The 24640-nt window shown below is 38.4% G+C and overlaps 3 protein-coding genes across 5 annotated transcripts in view; 2 read left to right on the top strand and 1 right to left on the bottom strand.

The window, feature by feature from the left end:
• Positions 1–12420, top strand: part of LOC139117428 (E3 ubiquitin-protein ligase ZNRF2-like) — a 31805-nt gene extending 19385 nt beyond the window's left edge. For both annotated transcript variants that reach the window (XM_070680536.1, XM_070680538.1), the window contains exon 5: positions 11748–12420. The gene's annotated coding sequence lies outside the window, so the exon portion shown is untranslated. The remainder of the gene's footprint in view (positions 1–11747) is intronic.
• Positions 1–24640, top strand: part of LOC139117439 (WD repeat domain phosphoinositide-interacting protein 4-like) — a 277044-nt gene that overhangs the window by 94212 nt on the left and 158192 nt on the right. The window lies entirely within an intron of this gene.
• Positions 18387–24355, bottom strand: LOC139117427 (prefoldin subunit 4-like). 2 transcript variants are annotated; one of them, XM_070680535.1, is made up of 4 exons: positions 24233–24355; positions 19849–19959; positions 19234–19300; positions 18387–18783 (listed from the first exon to the last, which is right to left on the bottom strand). In XM_070680535.1, the coding sequence occupies exons 2-4, from the start codon at positions 19957–19959 to the stop codon at positions 18575–18577; spliced, it is 387 nt and encodes a 128-aa protein (XP_070536636.1). In that variant the 5' UTR covers positions 24233–24355; the 3' UTR covers positions 18387–18574. The 2 variants fall into 2 exon arrangements, with proteins under 2 accessions (XP_070536636.1, XP_070536635.1); XM_070680534.1 differs by having other exon boundaries at positions 24154–24328.

The following is a 24640-nucleotide window of genomic DNA, read 5'->3' as shown; positions in this document are numbered from 1 at the left end:
GGCAAGAAACGCTCCCGTAAGGCGAAGCCATCTCCGGCTGAAAAACCCAGTGGTAAGCGTAAACGTAAGACCGATCGTTCTGCCGATGAGGATGATGACGGGTCACCGGTTGCCAGTGGTTCTCACCCGGCTGCTCCGGGAGAGACTACTTCACCTGCAGAGACTACATCTGCTCTTGTGGGAGATACTTCACCTGCACAGACTACGTCTGCTGCTGCTAGTGAGACAGTGAGTAATGAGACGGCTGATGCCATTGGTTCTCCCCGGCTGCTCCGGGAGAGACACCACCTGTGTCTACTATGAGCCCTCATCCTGCGTCAGGAGAGGTTCCTGTGCCCAGTGCGAAAGAGCTTGAGTCCTCGTCATCAGCAGAGGCTGCCGAGCCCGCTCCTGCCATAGTTTCGTGTGCTGCGATGTCCCCGCCGAAAAAGATAGTGCGGAGGGTTCGTTATCAGGATAGCCCACCTGATTTTGAGCCAGATATGATCCTTGATGCCGCTACGGGCGAGTTCAGGCCCAGACGCCCAGACGACGGTGATATCACCGCTGAGTCCGACTCGGAGGTTGACGAGGATGCGGCAGAGGACGATGACTTTTATGACAGGCAGTACGTAGGTGAGGCAAGCTCTGACGACGATGATGACGCTGCTGCTGTGTTGGCGGAGGACGACACACCTCCTGTCTGGCGTATGTCGGAGACTACCGATGCTAATATATTTGAAGAGACCGATTTTGACCATGAGAGAGGACCGACTTTCACCTTGCCCAGCCACGCCCGTGAGCTCGATTACTTTTTTAAGTTTATTCCAGCTACACTGATCAGATTGGCCAAGGACGAGACTAATAAATACGCCAAATTCCACCAGCGACATATCGCTAGGAAAATAGATAAATACTGGCGTAACGCTGACTACCGAGAGGTGCAGGCGTTCATTGGCGTCTTAGTCTGTATGGGTATCGACCGTAAATCATCAGTGGAGGATTATTGGTCTAGCGATCCCTTTCTGAGAAACCAGGGTATTTCTACTGTGATTACCCGCAGTCGCTTTCAGCAGCTTATGCGATACTTTCATCTGGCAGACCCAGAGAACGATCCACGTCGTGATCCTGATGAGGCACGCCGCCGACGTCGGTGTCAGGAGGATCCCCTGTATAAAATCAATCCATGGATGGAGCCCATAGTTGACCGGTGCGTAAATAATTATAAGATGGGTAGAGAGATCTCCATCGACGAGGGCATGGTGCGATTTAAGGGCCGTTCTAAATTTAAGCAGAGATTACCGCATAAGCCTGATCGAGACGGTTTCAAGATATGGCAGCTGTGCGACTCCACCACTGCATACATAGCTAACTTTGCACCGTACCTAGGTGTGAAATATCGGGATCGGACTGATGGGAGACGGCAGGAGCGAGGTGTGGTGAAAAGAATTACGATGGAGCTGGTCCAGCCATTCTGTGGATATAATCACAGCCTATTCTGTGATAGCCTGTTTAGCACGGTCGTTACTGCTAGAGAGCTGATGGAGACCGGGATCTACATGGTCGGGAGTTTCAACCGCCGTAATCGTCGCACCATGCCCCCTCAATTAATTCCGCCGGGTAAGAGGAAGCGCCTTCCTCTGTCTGTTGGGGATATGAAAGCCACGACCAGAACGGACTCTCGTCTTAACATCACTGCTTATCAGGATAGTAACGCTCAGGTGCTGATCTTGAATACGGTCTATCCACCCTTGGAGTGCGTGCCAGTGGGGGAGGGAGACGAGCGGCGACAAGTGCCTCTGTCGCTGTATAATTATCGCGGTACATGGGAGGCGTCGACCGAGCCAACCAGAAGCGCAAGTACTTTCACACTGGGCGCAAGAACCACAGATGGTGGACATATCTGGCATGTTACCTGATTGATGTTGCCCTGGTAAATGCATATATATGCTTCAAGCATGTACACCCTGATAGTAAGCTGACCCATAAGATGTTTCATCTGCGTGTCGGGAAAACAACTCATTGGCGGTTATTGTGGGTGATCGCAGCCCAGTGTGAGAGAGGTCGAGGCCACTGTTTCTCTTGCCTCGTACATCAATCCACAAAATCAGCCGATGCACGTTGTCAGCCGTTTGGAGGGGCGGCAGAAATGCTGTAAAGTATGTAGCAGAGAGGGTAAGACCACTGCGAGCGGACGACTGTCTGAGACGTCCAAAGGATGTAGTCTGTGCGGGGTTCATCTTCACGAGGGCGAGTGTTTTGCGGCTTTTCATCATCGCATGATGCTACGAGGTAAGAGGAGCATTGGCGTGCAGACCTCTACTCACACAGCCCCGACGACACCCATCAGCAAGAGAACCCGACGTAAATAACGGACAGGGGACAGCTTCGCCTAACAGTGGCTTGACTGTATTCTGAACACGGACCATGATCACATTTTGAGCACGGTTGTGCCGTTTGTTTGTGCTTTACGATCCCGCTGATTGTAAATTGAAACACGGATTATTTTGTACAATCCCCCGATTGTAATCTTTGTAACACGGACCATGCACTCGGACGTCGAGACAGACTCTGAGATTTATTATTCGGCATAATGTAAATTATTCCCGAATAAAATACTATCTATGGATCGCATATTTTCGTTTTGTTTTGTTTTGTTTAGACGGATTATTTTGTACAATTCCCCTATTATAATTTTGAAACACGGATCTGCCACCCCGATTGTAATTTTTGAAACACGGACCATGCACTCGGACGTCGAGACAGACTCCGAGATTTATTGTTCGGCATAATGTAAATTATTCCCGAATAAAATACTATCTATGGATCGCATATTTTCGTTTGTTTTGTTTTTACCCCCACTTTCGTTTTTGGCAGATCCGTAAGGACGCTATAGTAATGGATGAACGTGCGTTGTATCACGTGGGAGGGGCACAGCCCAACGGAGGCTGTGCTCGTGCGACGTAGACGTTGTACCAACCATCTGTCGTTGGGGTTAGTGCATAGAGCAGTTGCACTGTCCAGAGCTAAGGTGGTACAAAACTGCACCTTAGTAACAACTGCACAACTAACGTGTTAGGAAACGGTAACACTAACGAGCTAAGTGTTCACTGAACTGGCCAAACTACGTACACGCCTTCCTTCAATGGCGGAACTATGTCGTTGACACTACGTCAAAGCAGACTGCAATGTGCGACTCTTCCAAGTCGTTCAAAGTACGTGGCCAAGTGACACAACCCAGGGGAAACAGGACAGGTTTGAGGGTGCTCCCGCACCCATAGCACTAACCCTGGGTCTTCTACTAACCCACGAGAGAGGTGACGTTTCCCGGTGTGGCCGTGCGTGCGGCGAACGAGCTTTACTTCCGCGAAAGTAAGCTAGAAAAGGGCATAAAAGTGCACGTCCCCCGGGGCAAACAACGCCCGTGACCTCGTCATTTTCTGGACACAACCTCATCAGCGGTTGCCCCTCTATACGGGCATGCAAAAATTTTGAAGTCTAACACGTATATGGTCGGTAATCGTACCCCGAAAATGCGGTATTTTCCCGCCAAATGCCTGGCAGGAAAGCGGCAGGAGAGCCTATCTTCTGTAGACACGGAAAAGGGGGCGGTTTTGACCGACTTGGCAGGATAACGGACAGGGGCGCTCGGCAGGAAAAGGGTTAATTACCTTTAGGATAGTGGCCTACATTGGTTTTATGTTTTTCATCACCATGGAACTCATCTTGGCCATTGAGTGCCATCTGTATCAAAGTATTTTTATCACAGAACCTGTAATCAAAGTACCCATTAGCAAGCGGGGACTGGGTCATCAACGATGACTTGTCCATTCATGGTTTTACTGACATTTTGGGCAACACAAGTACATTTTGATGCACAGTCCCTGGCTTTCCCATTCATGATTCTACTTTTATTTTGCTCAACACAAGTACATTTTGATGCACAAATTTTTTATCAGGACAGGATCCAAACCAGATTTTGTTGCAGTGATCCTCTTAGGACCTTAATTACTGTACAACTGAAACAAAAATATTCTAACTCTTTATTAATCAGTTTCAAGCTAAGTACTGTACTTAACCCTGTCAGGCCTTAACCCTGGTATACAGGTGATTGTAGCTATGGTAAGTTACCAGAGAGTCAGGTCTGAAGGGGTTAATTTAGCTTGCCAACGTTTAGAAAGTCATGTGTTCATTTAAATTTCTCTCAATAGCTCACGCAGCAGAGTGCCTAAGGTGGCTGCCAGCGGCTTATGGATACCAATATGTCACTGCAATACAATAATCGCTGCCATTGCAATCCCTCAATGCTTATGATGCGCCATCAAACATATGGCCCAAGCTTCAATATTTTTTTTTACTTTGATCATTATTTGTAGGCAATAATTTTATCTTTTCAAAATGAATTGAAAGGAATCAATGTTTTCATTTGGGGTGAAAAATATAAGAACGTTCAATAGCAGCTGTCATGACTTTTGTCCTGGGTCCTGGAGCAAAGTAAGCTGGGTGTCTGGGCACTTCAAGCTGCCACAGCCCGTACACATAGCCAGCAAGGCTATCAACAAGAAGAGTATCTTTGAAAAATATTTTTATAAAAAAGTCTATGATGAACCATCAACTGTCACTTTCAATTGAAAATACATTTCTCACCTTACCCTGAGTGAGCGTAAGGGCTCAATCTTATTGTGATATTATTTTTAAATGTGGAGGTAGGAACCTGGTTGCATATGTTACACACAGATATGTACAGTTATGCTAGTCAGGCCATGTTGAACAATAGGCATAAACAAAATTAGTGTAGTCTGTTGAAGATAAATTTGTCAAATCCTTCAAGTGGTAGAATTCTGCTTGTCTTAGGGTGTCTGTCACAATAAATAGATACCAAGTTGAACATAACCCTAGGACATTGTTAAATTGCAAAATGGGAAAAACCCAGGATTTTTCACTCCAGTACAGAATGTTATTAGTTGAAAGGTTGAAAGAAAGGCAACTGTACTGTCAAATTGTTAATTTTCTTCAGCAGTCCCTCAAATGATATATGACACATAAATTAAAAGTCAAGAAAGCTTTTCTGTAATCCAGAAAAAAGCTTTTTTCAAAGTGTTTGCATGCAAGACAAATGACACTTTGTTCTGCACTCAGTCAACCATGTCTTTCAATCTGATGTTTCCTGCTTAAATACAAAACAGTCCATAGTGCTTTGACAAGCTCTTTCAATTTTGTGGGTCATCATTAACTTTCATGAAATTTTCAAATGCACATTGCAATGAGAGCTATCATACCTCTTACCAAAATTGTTTGGACAAATCAGATTTCTGTTTGTGACTAAGTTTAAGCTATACAAAGAAATAGCTTGAAAGACTTGCATGCCTGAACCAACTGTTCCGTCAGTTCTGCCTTGCCCCAGCAGAATGAAATCACACAGAATGGTGAAATCCATGTTTTGTATGGCCAGATGGCCAAAGCTTGTACAACCTGTGTATTCAGTATTTCACCATTGAGACAAGAGCAGCTTTCTATTCCATAAGGTCCTTTTGACCACTGTTCCCAGGTAATATTTCAGTTTCTATGGTAACATTTCTGGTGGATCAAGTGTGTGGAAAATACGATCCTCGTCGACACAATGGGTCTAATCATATTAGAATGGCAATTGTAATTGTACACCATCTGTATATGTAGTCTATGGAAAAGATATATAAAACACAGGCAGTGTTTCTCTTTTTAAAAAAGGCCCATGAAATAGTCTTATGGAATTGTAAATGTAAGGATTACTCTGTGCGGCCCCTGAGTGTGAGGTGTTTGTTTGCGTGGTCACTTTTTGCTCATGTTTGCTGGATTATAGAAGAAGAACAGTGTTGAAGTGACACTTTCTAAATATTTGACCAGCCACCTCTTTCACTTTTATAAAGATTGTCCAATCTTTAGGTAAATGTATGAATAAATATCACTCCACCAGGGCCTTCCTTCATACATGGAGGTAGAGCTCCTACTACCTCCATGCTTCATATAACATTGATTGTTTCAGGGAGAACCATTTCAGTTTTGTTTATGATTGGTTGTCATTAATTTGAATGTGAACCTTGAATAGGGTCCACTGCCACCTACTGTGTGGTCCAGTATGACTGGTCATGTCTTACCTGGTGCTAGGCTTGGCGGCAAAAACAGTTGATCCTTGAATTGTGGATTTTTCCAGCTGTGTGAAGTTTTGCTCAAAATACCATTGTGAATGCCTTCCATAAAGTTATTCCCATGTATATATATAATGAGGGAAAGACAATTTCATTGGCCCTGCAAAGCCATAGAATGATAGGTAAGATTATTGGTTCTCTGTTTCTTTAACCCTTTCACCCCCGGTTTCCTGTATACAGGTCCAACTTTACCATAGAAAACAATGGATTTGGGACAAACCATGGTGGTGAAAGGGTTAATGGTGGACATTCAAAGGTATAAATAGCAGTAGTATTCACAATAGTATATTGCATGATGTGAGTCAAAATGTAACTGTTGAAGCTCTTCTGGTTGGTGTGTTATTAACTTTTCATCATACTCATGTATAGTTCTGTGACAAGGATACACAGATCCACTTGAGATGGTCATAAGTTGTTCGGTGTGATTGGCACCTAGACAAGTAACATATCATACTCATATATAGTTCTGTGACAAGGATATAATACACAGATCCACTTGAGATGGTCATAAGTTGTTCGGTGTGATTGGCACCTAGACAAGTAACCAAGGACAAAAGGCTTGCAATTAGCTCTATCATTTCCTTGTGCTGAGTGCTTGTATAGACAACAGCATGTACATGTACATGTAAAGTTACACCATCACCAACCCTTGTTTTTCCGTGGCAGAAATTGAACTCTTAGAGGGAAGAGCAATATGAGAGCCTAAATATATGCAATACTTATCATACAAGTATATTGATAACACAAATACTTCAATCTGATTGGTCGAGATGTGAAAATAACCATGGTATATTTGCAATATAGCATGGTTGGAAGAGGCACCAAGCTCTCAGCTATTTTTGACGTTTCATGTCAGAATTTTATTGTAGCATTACACCATCTCAGCAATGGGGTATATCATATTATCACTTTTTTTAGTCCCCATGGACACCGTCCGGGGGACTTATAGGTTTGGTCATGTCCGTGCGTGCGTCCGTCCGTCCGTCCGTCCGTCCGTTCACGCAGATATCTCTGAGATGCCTGGAGCGATTTCATTCAAACTTGGTACAAGGATTACTTCATATGTCATACAGATGCACGTCAGGGTTCGCGGTAGAGGTCGCCACAGTCGCAAAATGCGACTAAAACTTGTTTGTGGCGAACAAAAACCCATCGGCAATCGCCACGATCTCAAAAGCGTGGCGACAGCTGATGATAAAACTAAACAGTCCAAATCTTAATGCTTTTCCACTGATATGCTAAAGACAACATATAAAACTCTTTATTTAAAGCACTTACTTGAAATTGTAAAGGAAGACAAAATACAGAAAACAGTTACAATTACATTCTCGCGATCTCGATCGATCTCCATGGCATTCCGATCACAGCAAAACTCAGCGACGATTCCGAGCTTTATTGACAAAGTATTTCATATCGCAGTATCAAATCAAACTGATTACACAATCCCTGGATCAGCGACATTTTAGTGAAATTTCCATATTAATCATAACTTGTAAAAAGTAAACGTGAAACAAAAACGTTGTGTATGCTGTCGATCAACAGCATAGTGTGAACCGTAAACTAAGGCATGGCATGTGCATTGACTGCACATAAAAGCAAGTCGACATTGCAATATCAAACGGTCTACATCTTGTGAAAACAACGACATAGCAGTGAAAGTTGTAATAGTCACCGGTAAAAACTCTTCACTGATGAAAGGATAATAGCGTCAAACAAATGAAATTGCATATTTAGAGAAGGAAAACCAACGTCGCATCGTGGCCTTGAGTGAGAATAACAATGGCGGATGTGCGGAGTGGGACTATTCTATTTAGGTAACGGGGGTACGGAGGGACACAGATTCATGAAGGTACTGGCAAAACGTGCCATTTTCCTAACAATGCTGTCGCTAGAACTTCAATGTCTCATTGTTGTAACACCTTTTTAATAGTTTTTCTGATCGGAAAAGTAATTTTACTAACTGTAATGATCTATTATACGCTCATCACCTTTCTGTATCGGGGTTTAACTAGGGTAGGCATGTAAAGTAAAGTGAAGTAAGCCTTTATTGAAATCCTATCCCAATTGGGGATCTTGATCATAAAGTGCAATCCAGGTTTTGCAAAATCAACAACAAAAGAGTATATATAGATGAGGATGTAACATGTTCATCAATACTTTACTCTTTTTCATTTTTATTTTGGTCTGAGTTCAAACAATTTTCCCAAATCACATAATGATGATTTGACTGTTCTTGAAAAATGTTTATAAGGTCTTGTGTGTCTCTGAATGTGTTTTTACAAATGTTTAGTTGACTTAAAGATCATGTCTACTGTCTGTGTAGCCTTTGCAGTGAATCTCAGATCAATGTATCTCAGATATATATATATATATATATATATATATATATATATATATATATATATATATATATATATATATATATATATATATATATATATATATGTGTGTGTGTGTGTGTGTGTGTGTGAATGCATTTATGAATGTATCACATCAAAAACTTGAAGACTGAAGCAATATGTTTCTACCAGCATTTAGTATGTGTGGCTAATGAAAGTTGCGTGTGGCTAATAAAATTAGGACCAAATTAGCCACACTGAGTAAGTGTGGCTACTAATTTGAAAATCCTACCGCTAACCCTGCACGTCAATTTGTTTTGTGATACGATCAAATATGGCCGCCAGGCGGCCATTTTATTACGATTTTTTCATGTACAGAGCCATAACTCAGGCATGTTTCAACCGATTTTATTCAAAGTTGGTACAAGGACATTGACCAATGTCATAGATATGCACGTCAATTTGTTTTGTGATACGATCCAATATGGCCGCCAGGCGGCCATTTTATTACGATTTTTTCATGTACAAAGCCATTACTCAGGCATGTTTCAACCGATTTTATTCAAAGTTGGTACAAGGACATTGACCAATGTCATAGATATGCACATCAATTTGTTTTGTGATACGATCCAATATGGCCGCCAGGCTGCCATTTTATTACGATTTTTTCATGTACAGAGCCATTACTCAGGCATGTTTCGACCGATTTTATTCAGAGTTGGTACAAGGACATTGACCAATGTCATAGATATGCACGTCAATTTGTTTTGTGATACGATCCAATATGGCCGCCAGGCGGCCATTTTATTACGATTTTTTCATGTACAGAGCCATTACTCAGGCATGTTTCAACCGATTTTATTCAAAGTTGGTACAAGCTTATTGACAAATGTCATAGCTGTGCACGGCAATTTGTTTTGTGATACGATCCAAAATGGCCGCTGTGCGGCCATTTTATTACGTTTTTTTCATAACTCAGGCATATCTCAACCGATTTTATTCAAAGTTGGTACAAGGACATTGACCTATGTCATACATATGCACGTCAATCTGTTTTGTGATACGATCCAATATGGCCGCCAGGCGGCCATTGTATTACAATTTTTTCATGTACAGAGCCATTTCTCAGGCATATCCGCATGTTTTGACCAATTTTATTCAAAGTTGGTACAAGGACATCGACCAATGTCATAGCTATGCACATCAATTTGTTTTGTGATGCGATCCAATATGGCCACTGTGCGACCATTTTGTTACGATTTTTTTCATGTCCTGAACCATAACTCAGACATGTATCAAGCGAATTCATTCAAAAGTATTTTTATCACAGACCTAATGAAGAGGACTCTATCCTCTCTGAGGACCTGTAATCAAAATACCCATTAACAAGTGGGGACTGTGTCATCAACGATGACTTGTTTTTACCAGTTCACTCCATATATGCACTTGCTATCGCTCATGCACTTATGTCATGAAAATCTCATGGTATACCATTGCATGATATAGTTTATTGCTTAAGTTATGATCAGTGTGCGCTCTTTGAACCAATATGATGTGCCTCAACGCAAAAAAACAAATTCTACAGTGCAACCAAATTTAACCAAAGTTTTGGTTAACATGTTGAGATATTTGACTGGTGCTAACAAATTTCAAGAATTCCTCAAATTGAGGCAATATTTCCAAAAATCACGTTCATCAGATGATGGTTGGAAAAATGGTTGAGAAGCATTACTGACTTCATAACATCCCAGTTGCAATCCTGCAGTGGCATGGTACCTGCAATGTGATGAAGGCAAACAATCAGGCACATTTCTGTTGCATTCATTCATTGATATGCAAAAATAAATATTAATGAGACTTTGAAATGAATTTGCAATGATAGGAATTGTGAAACTGATACTTTGTCACAAAATTTAAGGATTGAAACCGCTATAAAAACTACAAATCAAAGGGTTTGACCATGAGTTGTAGAAATAAACACAGATGCAAGACATAAAATTTGTCTGAATAGCTGTTAGCAGCTGTCAATTTTATGCACACAATAATACATCACAAACACGTAATCGCTATTTTGGGTTTTAGAACCACCTGCACTGAAATGTTCAGCTTGAATCAAACTCAGCACAAATTGTTTGATGAATATTAGGTGATCAAATGCACAACAAAAGTTGAAATGAGAGTGAATGCAATAAAACAATATTACAGAGGTGAAAACAGTTAACTCATGGGTGAATTTATATGTACTTCCCGTCTGCAGGACAACCATAGCAAGTCAATGAAAGCAAACTAAGTTGTCATGAAATCTTTTATTGTTGTTTAGTCACTTTACAGACCTTCGTTGGGGTCTGTACTCCTCACATGAAATGTCAGATGTTGTCATATCAGCTTTTACTTTGTGATTTCTTTTGCATAAATGCTTTCTCTGCCTGGCCTCTCACTTCCGTATCTGCTGAGTCAGTGAAAAGTGGCGTTGAGCCAAAACATGCGTGCATTTTCAACTACTTGGCATGTATGCCACAGCGGACCAAGTCAGGAAAAATTATGTGTACAGAATGTGTTCAGGAGCCTTTGAATATTCAAGTCTTTGTTAAAATGCAACAAATGGGACATGTCATGCCTCACTGGTTTTAACCAACTTGGCCTGATAATCTAATTGTGACAGCAGAACTTGGTATGATAAGGGTCAATTGAGCGCAGAACCTGAGAAACTTCAAGAGCATTGACTCAACCCGCTGCTGAGCTTGATACATTCTACAAACTATGAACTGTTTACTAGACCTTGGTTACAGAAAGTACTCCTGATATGTAGTTACTTACATGTACAACTTATTATATATGCAGTCTGGGTTCAAGTTTTTGAAAGGCACCTCAAAACATGTCAGATATGTTACTAAGCCTGGACTATGTAACCTGCTGTTTAACATGCTAGCAGGCATAGACTGGCCTCTTTATAAGCTAGCTTCTGTTAGATAACCTGTATGTATTGAATTTGAAATTATCCAAAGCCATGTAAATTGTGATAGCTGCTAGTTCAGTCTGGCTGAACAGCATGTGTCGGTCTCTACACTCAACTGAACTGCTTCAGAATAAAGATTTACTCTGGAACAATCCCATCGTTTTGAGTCTGCAAAGTTGGACGTATTTATCAAGAGAAAAGGGAGGTCAAAGGTTTAAAATATTGTGTCAGAGGAAGTGTTTATTTATGTAATAAAATCGTTAATGTATGTAAATTTGTATCTTTCAGGTTGAAGACAACTGTAAAACACACGTGACTTGATTACATTGTATAGGGCCAATGGAATACACTTAATTTTACCATGGGACTGGTTTTTAAAACCCAAGATTACACTTTTACGGCACTGAAACGACTGACTGGGTATACTATTATACATGGGCTGTGTCACTAAGATGTAGATTTACATATTGCTAGCTGTAAAATTGCCTGGACTGAATCAATGTACACTGACAGACTCGACTTACAGCTGCGGGGTGAAGCATATTTCAAGTGACATGAATTTCAACAAGAAACTTTCAATCAATGGACGAAAAAACAAAGCAGAGTATATATTGTTCGTGGATTAGTTTTTGATATTTTGATGACGAACCTTTGAAAATTCTCAATGAAATGGTTTTGTATAGAATTTGATCTTGATGGTAGTTAGCAAGCAAATACATTATATTTCTTGTTTGATATCTGTGTAAGCAGTTGTTTTATCTGGATGGATCATATTTGCTATCTGACGACAAAAATAAAATATTTTTAAAATGTGTATAGTTTACATGTACATGAAAATTTCTGACATTTGCTTTTATTGATGTCGTTTATTTGGAGACCATAATTTCAGTGTCTGTTTTTTGCTGTATGTACATGTAGGAGCCAATTGTAATAAAAAATGTAGTTGCCATAACAACCATTATCATGCCTGGTGTGTCCTTTTATTTGTTTCATCACCTATTTTTATCATCCACTGTACTCTTTTGTTCTCATGAACTAGAACCAGTCATGGCATGATGATATTCTTTGAGTGGGTCAAAGCATTTCATTATTGCTTCAAGTATTATTTTCTGCAAGGCATGTCAGATACATTCACCCATTCTATTTGGCACCTGGATGCTTAAAGCCCAAATAGCTGCAAATGTGTAATAAACCGATCTCAAAATATTCTGAGTTTTCCAGGTTTTGTTTGAATAAGACCCATTAAAGGCTGAAAAAGTGTATAATGCTGTCATAAGTTTCGAAAGTGGCATGTAAATTCAAAAGTTTTAATGTCATTTTAGATTTCCCGCCATTTTCAAAAACTAATGTGACACAGAAAATGAAGATTACAACAACAAAATGTTGGCCATCTTGTGCATTCGAGTAAATGGAACCTTGATTGTTTCAGGTATGATTACCATGTGTATGTACAGGAAATACTGTTTTTTGTACTTTTCCGTTAGGCACCATTTTATGAGTGCTAGCACACATCTATTACTCAGCCTGTTAAAATGTGAAGGGCATGATCCAAATCAGTGAGCAGTGATACTTCTATACATGTCCTTCAGTTAGCAATGTACACATACCAACTTTGCTTTGAAAATAAAATCCTGAAAATAATGCATAAAATTCACAGCAATTGGGGCTTTAAAGTAGGGTGTGAATTCTTTTGTCAGTGTCTAGATTATGTTTGTGTGCATGTATGTGCACAAGAAATTTGAGGTAAATTTAATTTGAGAAACTGCCCTCATTAAATCCTCAGACAGGTTTGCAAATGTTTACCTTACTGGTAAGAATAATTGAGTAATGATTTTAATTTCCTAAAGAGTGCATTGGACTGTGGGTAAGAACATGGAGGTCTTTTGGTACCTCCATGGTAAGCATGGTAAGAGCTGATTTGGAAGGAGTACAGAAGAGAACAGCGCCCTCATTAGGCTATCGAAGATCACAGCTTCACTCAAACATTTATTCATAAAATTACTGATGAAAGGTGGTTTCTGTCTTTGGACAGTGAATAATTGAATCGCAGACATGGTATTAAGACTCACCTCAATCTCCAATTCCCCCCTTCCCGAATTTCCCCCAAACATCCAAAAATTGCTCAGTGAAATTGGCTGCTGAAAGTTTACCTGCCAACAGGTATTTGAACATCAAGCATTTCAACACGAAAAATCAGAAGTGACTGTGAATTATACATATGAAGACTGAATATCCGAATGGTGTAAATGCAGGATACAGCATGATTTTGTGTACAAGTATGTTAAATAGACCAATCCCCCTGAGCTCAGTGAATTGTTTGATTGTATGTATTAATTGTCCATCATGCCCTGTGCTTGAAATGTAAACTGGAGTGTATCTTTAATAACTAGGTTTATTTGTATTTGGCCAGACAAAACAATATTTTTCCTTGGATTTTCTGATAGGAAACGGATGAGGCAAGTGAAATTTCTATTTATTTGTTGTACCCAATAATTTTACAACAAAAGCCAGAGTAAGAGAAAAACAAGCAATAAATGCTGTTTCCAATGAATTTCTTTACTTTGTAATGAACCAATGCAATCGCTGAGGAAGTGTTTGATTCAGTAGAAGTATAGCTGCAGCTTTTGACATTTCCATCATTTCAATGAACAGTCACTAGTATAGCAAGGCGAGTCTTGAGGCTGACCTGTGAATGGAGTATGAATTGATCTATAATGATTTGTATCTGTTCACTGAGAACTCACGACACCCCTACTGAGATACTGTTGTGTCAAAGTATGGCAATGATTTACAATTCAGACACAGTCTGTCTACTATAGGGACTCTGCAGATTCAGACAAAAACATTGACTTTCTCATAAGACTCTTTTTAATTAAGTAATCAAAGCCAGGAAATGTCTATATCACCGACTGCTGCCCGATCTTTGCATGAATTAACTGCTGTATAATTAATGATATACCTTATGTGCTATTCAAGTAAGTGTCCACACAATCTCAGTTTTGCAAAAGAGGTGATAATATTTATAAAAATTTGTAGAACCTTCTGTTAGTTGCACTATGTGATGGCTCAGCACCTACTGCCTTGCAACAATCTGATTAAAAGCAGATGTAGAGTACGGTGACGTCTATACTTGCACTGTATTCTATTGCTGTCACCTCTCACTGACTACATCTGTAGTGAGAGGCGACAGCAAGAGAATACTGGCAAGTATAGACGTCACCGTTCTCTACATCTGATTTTAATCAGATTGTGCCTTGCAAGGTCTGATCCAAAAACATCCCATTGTGAATAGCGCTGATCGCAAATGACGTCACTGTTCTCTCTCATTAATATGCATAAATAAACATTTGTCCGCATTTTCCGCATAAACGACAAAAATAAAAACTGCGAATGTTAGAAAGGCTATTTAGCGTCACACTTATTCGTATGAATTGATGACTGAGACTACAAGCTGCAACATCAGCCGCGCATACAACGACAAAGTTTGTCCGAATTTCAGCATATTTGTCCGAAAGTCGCGCGCGTGCAGCTATATTTAGTAACAAACCCGAAATCGCGATCAACGCTATTAAATAATAACACATGAGAGCGAGGGCAAGATCACGATTTATTGCCTGCCCAAGGGATGGTGGTCATGATCGAAATACTGATGATGCCCGAGCCGTAGGCGAGGGCATCATCAGTATTTCGATCATGACCACCAGCCCGAGGGCAGGCAAAAAATCGTGTCTTGCCCAAGCTCTCATGTGTTATTATTTTTATTACACCGAACAAGCAAACATGCAAAGAAACAAAAACACAAAGACTTCTTCGAGTACAGTTCGCTTTCCGAGTACGGACCTCAGCGTAAAATGTTGTCAGTGCCGAGTCTAGGGTTGCCGCTGAAGTTTGCCGATCTCCTCGGTGGCGTATCCAAATTTGTTTCTTGCAGAGTCGCTGAACACAAAAATTGCATTCCTTGTTACCATTTTCATTCGTTTGTTGTTTACTCGCATCAAAATACCGTCTAACTGTGCCGGTGACAGCTCTGCATGACGTTTCGCAGCCATAAGTTGCCAACTGCAAAGTACAACAAGCGAACGACAATTTGTTTTGCGCAGAAAGGATGCGCAGTAAGTAAAATGACGTCATCCATGTAATATCAAATGCAGAGGGCATCATCAAGTTCGCAGAGGGCATCATCACATTCGCAGAGGGCATCATCACGTTCTTTTACATGTCACGTGAGTCGTGTTTAACCAATGGCAGTGCACGCTGAATGAGTGAGGTGTAATAATGCCTGCTATAATATTTTACTGTATAGTAGTGAACTGTATAGTATACATGTATATTCTTCTGCCTTTGCAATCATGCTCAACATACTTGACATATGATAGGGACATTAGGTTTAATAGATAACAAGATTCAAAATTCTACAAGACTCAAAACTAATTCCAATGACCTTTGACCTTGGTTAGCCCACCTGAACCAAAACCACAGTGGGCTGTCCTGGACCAGCTGTGGCCATGCACACATCTTCAGTATTTCATTCATGTATGCGGTGCAAGTGAATTATACTTGTGCTTGTCTAACAATACATTCAAAGTGCAATGATAAATTCTTAAAGAAATTGCACGCGTAGTTACTAGTTGGAGAGACAAATATATTACATGTCCTCTGTAATTTCTCAGTATGTTACTTTGTACGTGTGCGTACAAGCCATTGAGTTTGTACGAACTGAATAAATTTCCGTGTTTGAATAAGAAACAAAGCAGATGGAAGAGGTAAACTGTCTTTTTGAACAAACCACGACCATGGATAATTTTGCAATGAAGTATGATATCAGTGGGAATGAGTCGGTATTATTCTTAGAACAGTTGGCAATTAATATCTTTAATTAGGCTTTCAAAACCAAATTTCGATGCACACTTTATACAATTATACAATGGATGTGTGTGCCTTATATATCAGAAAATGCAAATTATATAGCAGTTCAATGTATACATGCATAAATTCTATATTTACTTAGTACAGAAAAGCATAGAGCTAATTAAACTGGAATTGCCTGAATTCCTTGGCATTCACTTGGCAGTTGGATCATTCACCTGTAATAATACAAAATGATGATCTAGCGAACACATTAACCTTCGTCATGGTTACAAACATTGCCCATAACAATAAGATATTATTTGCATATATTTAAAATATTAATTCAATAACATTTTCTTGCACGTCAAAGAAAATCTATTATGTGCGCCAAATAACGTCACCACACCATCAGTAGTATTCTTGTTAATGACCTCTCTTTTCAATGAAAAAGCTTGTACAATATTTATCTTGCGTTCAAATTTGAATTCAGCGAAAACTGTCTGCTCTAGGATTCTGCCGACAAGAAGCAATCAACAGTACAAATAACGACCGACAAACACAGAATTCAATTGAAATGCATAACTGCCATAGCCATGTAACCCCTGGGTGAACTTAAATATTTGAATATGAATGCATGAACTAAATATGGTAGGGGTGGGGAAGCAAGTATTGAGAAATACAGGTAGATACTGGTTATTCAACAACATAGTATAATGAATAACTGTTGAATATTACACTGCTAAAACTTACTGCTATTGTTCAGCTTTTTTGTTATATGGAAAATATCACCTTTGTTAAACGGAATTTTTTTCTTATCTGTAATTTTTTTTTCAGGATCTATAAATATCGAAAAATGTTTAGCTATTGATTTACAGTTGACAAATTCTAAACTGTGCTTTAAACTGAACTTAAAGTTAAAGGCAACCATATTACAGTGACAGTGAGCTCATTCTTCTTACTGGAAACTTTCTTTTCCTGTTTCCCAATCAAAAACTTTCTATGGGGGAGTGTGCAAATTCCTCCCAATACATGACAATTTGCTCCTAATTTGAATTTTTTTGAGCACCCTGAATATAAATAATTTGGAAATTGTCTCCTAGGTTTACGTTTGGAACAGAGTTGATATTTTCTTACAGCCACTTGTCTGCGACACACAATATTCTCTCTTGTATGTTGATGGGCCCTAAATGGTCCAGCCAAGCCAAACTCCACAGAACAAGCTTGAGATTGCATAACAATGAGCTGCACTCATCTTCTTAATAAAGGTGATGTATGGGCAGGTTTATAGAGCAATATTGTGAAGTCAATGTGGAGCTATGACAGCATCTAGAACAGAACTCTGACAGCCAATGAGACGGTCTGAGTAGAGAGCAGACTTCTGACAGCCAATGATGAGCTGTGTGTGTCCAGAAAAATGTCTGCCAATAAGATCAGTGTGAGTATCTAGGGTTAGAGCACAGTTTTGACAGCCAATTACTAAGAATGCCCCAATGGGCAAAATAAGCATTCTTCTCATAAAAACAAATTATCAAAATTACCTCACATAATGACAATTTATTTAATCATTTGTTCTTTCTTGAAACACAAATAATGTATCTTTGCACTGAAAAATACATTGACATATATTTACGTTTTTTTATATCTTATTTTATTTTGTCATCTGATGGGTAAGAAGCCCATTTACAGGATGAGATATCCATAACCTAATAGAGTAATGAGAAGTACAGTGCCTCGCTCAAGGACACATAACCACGCTAGTCTCAAATAACCATCCTCTGATAGTGAGTCTGCTACTCTGGACTTAGCATGTCTTGAACTCACCATAATTTGACTGCAAGTCTGACACCCTACCTACTGGGCCATGATACCTCCATCTTACAGTTTGAATGCACTCCTTTGTACCACATATATACAATTATGAACAAACGCACTTCTACTACATTTAATGTTTTATTCCATCATGATTTGGAGAGATGAACAGTATTGTGAAAGTCACCGGCCAAAAATTTACAAATCTCTAGCTAAATTTATTTAAATTATCACAGATATGGTCTGTGGAACAGAAAACTTGGTATCAAGTAGTGTTATTTGGTCATCCTTCACTACTACAAAGACAAAAACCAAAATTATTTTGTACTGTTCTGCATAAAAGAGAGTGTAAAAACAACTTTTGACAAAATGTTTGCAAAACACTAGATACTAGATACACTATCAAAAATAAAATGAAAAAATGGAAGTTATAAATCTTTTGAAGCAACAACTTGACTTCATGCCATCTCTTCATCTGCTTCTAAGTTAATGTGTTTGCCAAACTTTGCATACAACTGAACTTTTAGATTTGACAAGAGTGTTTTGATATCATTGACTTGTTCTTCAAGTTCCGCTATTTCCCCTTGAACATATTTCTTTTCTTCTTCTAAAAGTGCCTGTGTCTGTTCTATCGTCTGATTTACAAATACTTCTCCAATCTGGTAAGTATGAACTGTTAAGGAAACACTCAATACAGCAAAGATGTACACATATTTGTTTTGATATGTAACATATACATGCACACATATATGTATATGTAAACCTGTGTCTCAGGAAAACATTTGGTATACTTACATGAAAAGTGCAAATGTATCTGAGATATCCACCTTAAACTCCAATCAATCTACTACAAATTATGCTAGAAGAATCTGCCTATGACAGAGTAGTCTTCGTTCATTGGAATTTTTTGCAATGGCTTTCTTTTTTTCATTGAAAAAATGTACACAAAAACACACAATAATGGGAAAACCCAAACACAATGAGGTGAATATGGACAGTAGACACTTTACAAGTAGTATGTGTCCATCCGAGTAGCACATTCTGCCGTACATATGATTGAACATGAGAAAGAGTCACACAGGTGAAATATCCATTACTGTGATGACAAAAGGATATGGAATAAGTTCTTCATCATCTACTAACAATAACTCATCTGCTGCATCTTCCAAATTTTGAAGCTCTTTCTACAATACAAAACATGAAGATGACATGAAAAGCCTTGTTCCATTGCTGTATGAAATGCACAAACACACTCATGGAACATAAAAGATATGATACCAATCATACAGTCTTGCTGATTCCGTAAACACTCTCACCAACTCAACTTCTGTTTTAATCAGGGCAGCTTTGGATGTTATACACACAGTCACATTAGTTATAAATATTCATATCCACTAAAACTAGATAGTCACCTGTGGCTGGAGATGATAACAATTTCCCATTGAATTCTATGCAAGTGTTGGCCTCCAACATTGCAACACTAGACAGTAAGACTCAAAGAAAATGTAGGATTTTCACTGATACCAAGGGATTTTACCCATATGTTGTAATGTTTACACACAATTGATGAAAACCTGACTGATGAGGAACTCATAATGTTAGCAATGTACTGAAATATGGTCCAAATCTTACAACATCTCACAACTTTTAATCTGATCATTTTACCTATTCAACATGTATTCCATATTACTATAAATCTTGGCTGGGAGTAGAATCTGTGCTGTATTCTTACCTTCTTGCCCTCAATTTCATCTTTCAATTCACCCAGCTTTGAATTTTTACGGGCAAATACATTGATCTTCTGTTGATCTTCAATGGTCACATGCATGCTAGTATCAGCCATCTTGGTGAAAACAAAAACACAAAAATCCATTTCACTGAAGGTGTAGTGAAGACAAGTTTAAAATAAATGGGAAATAGCTGTAATTTATGATGATAATTTTCAGTTTTTCAAAGCCATGCAACTAATTGATGATTAAATATCTACTAGCTACATGTATGCATGATGAGCTGCCGGTAGAGTTGACTTTTCAGATCCTCAGATATTCAGATCACTTCAGATTCAGATCCCAGATCTCAGCTCCTATAACTTCGGACACAGATTCGGAATTCAAATTTCACAACTTTCAATGTAATATACTGATAAATAAAATATAATTTAGATTTTAAAAGGCTTTAGAAATTATTTTATTTCTATCTTGAATCTTGAACTTAAAAACTTCGATCTCAGAATCAGAACGTCATCAGTCGAAGACAGGGTGCGCAATGATTCCACTTGTTATGTGATCACATGTGTAGGCAATCAAGCAATCATGGCAGATGGAAGGAACGTCAAGTTAGTGCCGATATACGCCCTCTATAGTCAATACATAGAGATAAACACACCAGCGATCGCACGATCAAGACCGTGACGATCATGTAAATGCCGGCTATCGACTGTCCATATTTTACCATTGTTTGTAATATTGATGGCGAGGGAATATAATTAATCAATGCTGAAGGCCAGTGACCCCAGGCTAGATCAGGAATTCAGGGGTCGGAAGAAGCAAGTTAGGTAATCTGTAATTGTAAACCCGTGTTCGTTGAAGCTTGCTGAGAAAAAAACGTTTATGTAGACATTTTTGTTTTTTGTTTTCATACCTGCCTTGTACATATATTCAAATTATTATTTTAAATCTTGTAATCATACTCTTAATAGGGTATTGTAAAAGGCTTGTAAATTCGAATCTGCAACTGAAGTTATAGGATCTGAGGTCTGAATCTGATCTGAAGATCTGAGGATCTGAAAAGTCAACTCTACCGTGAACTGCCCCTGTTCAACCAGTGTGAGTGGAAAATAAAAATCATATGAAGGCATTTTGAAAAAGCAGGATTTCTGGAAATACTTGAGTTTTACACTCTATGACATGCAACAGTGGACGTTCTCACCTAGCTGATATGCTTCAGTATTATTGACTCTGACATGACTGGGAACTAACACGTATCTGTCATTAATATTAAGAATCTAGCTGGGAAATTAGACAAGAGACCTTTGGAGCTGCTAAACACACTACAGTCTAGACCAATAATATTGGATATGTTAATAGAGAATATATTATACTGGTAGTAAGATCATGGTACTTGTCAGAGTGTACTAAAAGAAGATATAGTAAATTTGCTGCTGCTACATTATTATAAACATAGGGCCAAAGTCCCTGAAGCTACTATAGACATGGATACAAACTTAAGTATTTCCTGACTGAATGATATTATCTCACTAAGGTCATCTTAGGGACATGTAAACGAAATATTAAAGCTGTCTGACCAGTGGTTTTGAAAAAACAAGCGACTCAACAGTGACAGAGCTCTGCTGTGTTATGTAGAGAATAACCTTTTATGACACATATATTGATGAAGAAGGTGGATCTTTGATAGCTCATTTCAGGATGGCCTGACCAAAAATGGAAAAAAATTCCATAAAAATACAGATTTACATATTTCATCAGACTATATTAGTCTATAATAGCAAATAAACGAGAGTTAATTACATTCTAATTGAAGTAAACAAGACTTGCTTAAATCAAGATTTACGTCATAAAAAAACAGCATATCTGTCAGGTTATGAAGAATCTTGAGCTGGTTATTATCTTTTAATATCAATATTTTCATCCTATTAACCAAGCACATTTTAACTTTCAAATTAACATTGTAAGTAAGTTCTGTTGAATACGTTGAGACTGTACGTACTCAGAGAAAGCACACTGAAGAGACAAATGTTTGAAACTTAAGAAGTTCAAGGTCATCAAAAGCATTATAAGGAATCATGTTACACTTTCATTGCACTGTTTACATAGATTGCATAATTGCTATAAATAGCACATGAGGAATCTTACAGCCCAGCTTTACCATAAAAACCTATCACTTTGACCACTCTTTTAATAGACCACTCTATTTTTTTCCTCAAAAAGCAATCTTATTTTATCCTTACCAAGTCAACCATAAATGGAAATTAGAACTTTCTCTATCTCTATTTATTTGACCACCCTATCATGACAAACTATTATGAGCAATTTCTTTTAGATAAATATAAATGGTGGTTCAGAATATATCAAAGTTGGGATTCAGGAAAGTTGCCTTTACATGTTTTAATCCTCAATTCACTATGAACTGTAAAAAAAGTTGAACTTTCTGATAACTTTCGTTTTAATTCCACACTAAAATTATTTGGCTTTGATAATTTCCTAATTAATTCAATTATTTAAAATCATATTAATTATCTTTTTCTGGGTGAATTGATAGGGTTTATACAGTACAAGAATTACATACAATGTAAGTCAAACTTTGACCAAAAATGACAAAAAAATTCCTCAAAAATACATATTTGTATATTTCATCACAATTTGAACAAATCTAAGTTAGGTTATCCCCAGGGACCTGTATACCAAATAACAAAGCTGTCTGACCAGCAGTTATGAAGAAGAAGATTTTTTACCAAAAACACCTTTTTTGGCATTAATTTGCCTATTTTCAACAATATCGAAAAATTAAAAAAAATAGTTTCTCAAAATCATATTTTTAATCTACACAACAAATATCAAATCAGTAAGTACTGCGGTTCTCAAGATATTTGAGTGGACGGACGCCTCACAAACGGACATACATACATACATACATACATACAGACTGACGACGGACGCCGGACGGATACCCATCCCAATAGCTTCTATAGACTATAGTCTATAGTAGCTAATAAAACAGAAAAGGTTGAAGACTGAACATGCAGGGCAGACTTGGAGACAAATGATGAGACCGGTGAGTAAATCTGATACAGACTATGGCAAATATGTGGAGTTCTGGGCTACAAGAAGATCCAACTGATTATTGTTATAATACACAGAAGGAACTGAAGACTGTGTTGTACAACCTTGTGTTACTCACCTAATACAAAATTATTGACAACGACCCACTGGAATTATTGAAATTGTTTGAAACGAATTGACTGATGATTTGTGAATCAGATGTTACATTTTCATATCATTGATAATATTACTGATTATATCAATTAATCAATTATTATTATATGTCACGACAAAACCTACTGCTTCTCCTTCTACTACTAATACTGCTTAAATGCTAAAAGGAATAGACTCCAATCTAGTTGTTATTGTTCTTAAGTATAAAAGACACTGTTTGTTTTACTATTTTTTGTACATCATGGTGCTTTTGTAATTTGTTGTTAATCACATAGATGTTGTTAATCACATAGATGTTGTTAATCACATAGATGTTGTTAATCACATAAAGCATCAACACTAATTCAAAACATCCAGTGCATCGGACTACCTTAATGACCACAAACCAAAATGTAAACACTGCAACTTCACTGTGATGCATAATAGACCCTGGAGCAACATCTCGCTGCAGGGTTTATGACTGCATATATAATTGAGCTATATGGTGTGCGAAGGCAATGTTAATGTTTATTACCTCCAGACTCCATGGACAAAGTACAATATCATTTAAACTTTTTCTTGATTATTTATTTAATAAAAACCGTGCAAATTAAAACAGTCTTTTTTATGAAAAGTGACAGCTAGATTGCGACTTGTGAAGTTGTGTGTGTCCTCTTTTCGTTTGAAAACGTTGTACGATTTGTATCCTCACCACTCATTCGGCTGTGTGTTGCACTCCTACCACATGATCGGTGCATGCATGTTTCGATGAACGTCGAAATGTTCCAATGAAATACTAATAGCGCGATATACACCACAAATAACTATACATGAATGATCGGATATACACTTTTGGGTCCTTGCAAATACGAATTACAGGCCAAGTAGGATAGTAACCACATTGAAACGACAGAAAGAATGTGAAAAACGGCGAACGGCACCTGGCGACAGGACAGCAGTAAAAAATAAAAACTACGTCAGAACCCATCAAACCATAACAATTTGGCGAAAGACAGAAATGTGGCAAGTAGCTTTGATGTGAGAGAAATCACTGTCCAGAAAAGAATCTAGAAAAATATGAAGGTAAACATTGCACTGTCACTCACCGGACTTGCTTCGGTAGCCGCCATATTGAATCGTGAATCGAGTACCTTAAAATGACCCCCTAGAACGGTCATAACTTACTACAATAATCTAAGTTCGTTTTTCTAGGTATTCACCAATCCCCAGTTCGAAATGCCCATTCTTCGGATAATCAAAACATTTTATTTAAGAAATAATTAGGGTTAAAGGCAGAGTCAAAGTCAAAGTAACGTGTCGTTGCGTTGTGGAGCGTGGAGTTTCTCATATGTATCTAACTGGGCGAGAAAAAGTTGAATTAGATTGGGAACCAGATTTCAGATTATATATGTTATGATTTTCGACATTACTACATTATTGACACAGTATTCTTCCGGTAACTTTGTTCATAAGATACAGAAGAGTAACTTTCGATAATATCTTTCGCGTCTGTGGTGATAATGTGTCTTTTTTCAGTTCCAAGGTACGGTATGATTGGCTTAACTATGAATTTGAAGGTGAATGCGAATCTAA

This window comes from Ptychodera flava, chromosome 18, assembly GCF_041260155.1.
Source record: "Ptychodera flava strain L36383 chromosome 18, AS_Pfla_20210202, whole genome shotgun sequence".
NCBI lineage: Eukaryota > Metazoa > Hemichordata > Enteropneusta > Ptychoderidae > Ptychodera > Ptychodera flava.
The sequence above is the reverse complement of the archived record's forward strand: the minus strand, read 5'-3'. Positions and strand labels throughout refer to the sequence as shown.

Excerpts from the sequence above, each read along its gene's own strand:
- LOC139117427 (XM_070680534.1), bottom strand. The coding sequence starts at position 24,225 with ATGACCGTTCTAGGGGGTCATTTTAAGGTACTCGATTCACGATTCAAT. Across the intron at positions 19,960-24,153 it reads CGGCTACCGAAGCAAGTCCG|ATGGCTGATACTAGCATGCA; the intron begins GTGAGTGACAGT and ends GTTTTCACCAAG. Across the intron at positions 18,784-19,233 it reads AGATGATGAAGAACTTATTC|CTTACCAGATTGGAGAAGTA; the intron begins CATATCCTTTTG and ends TAACAGTTCATA.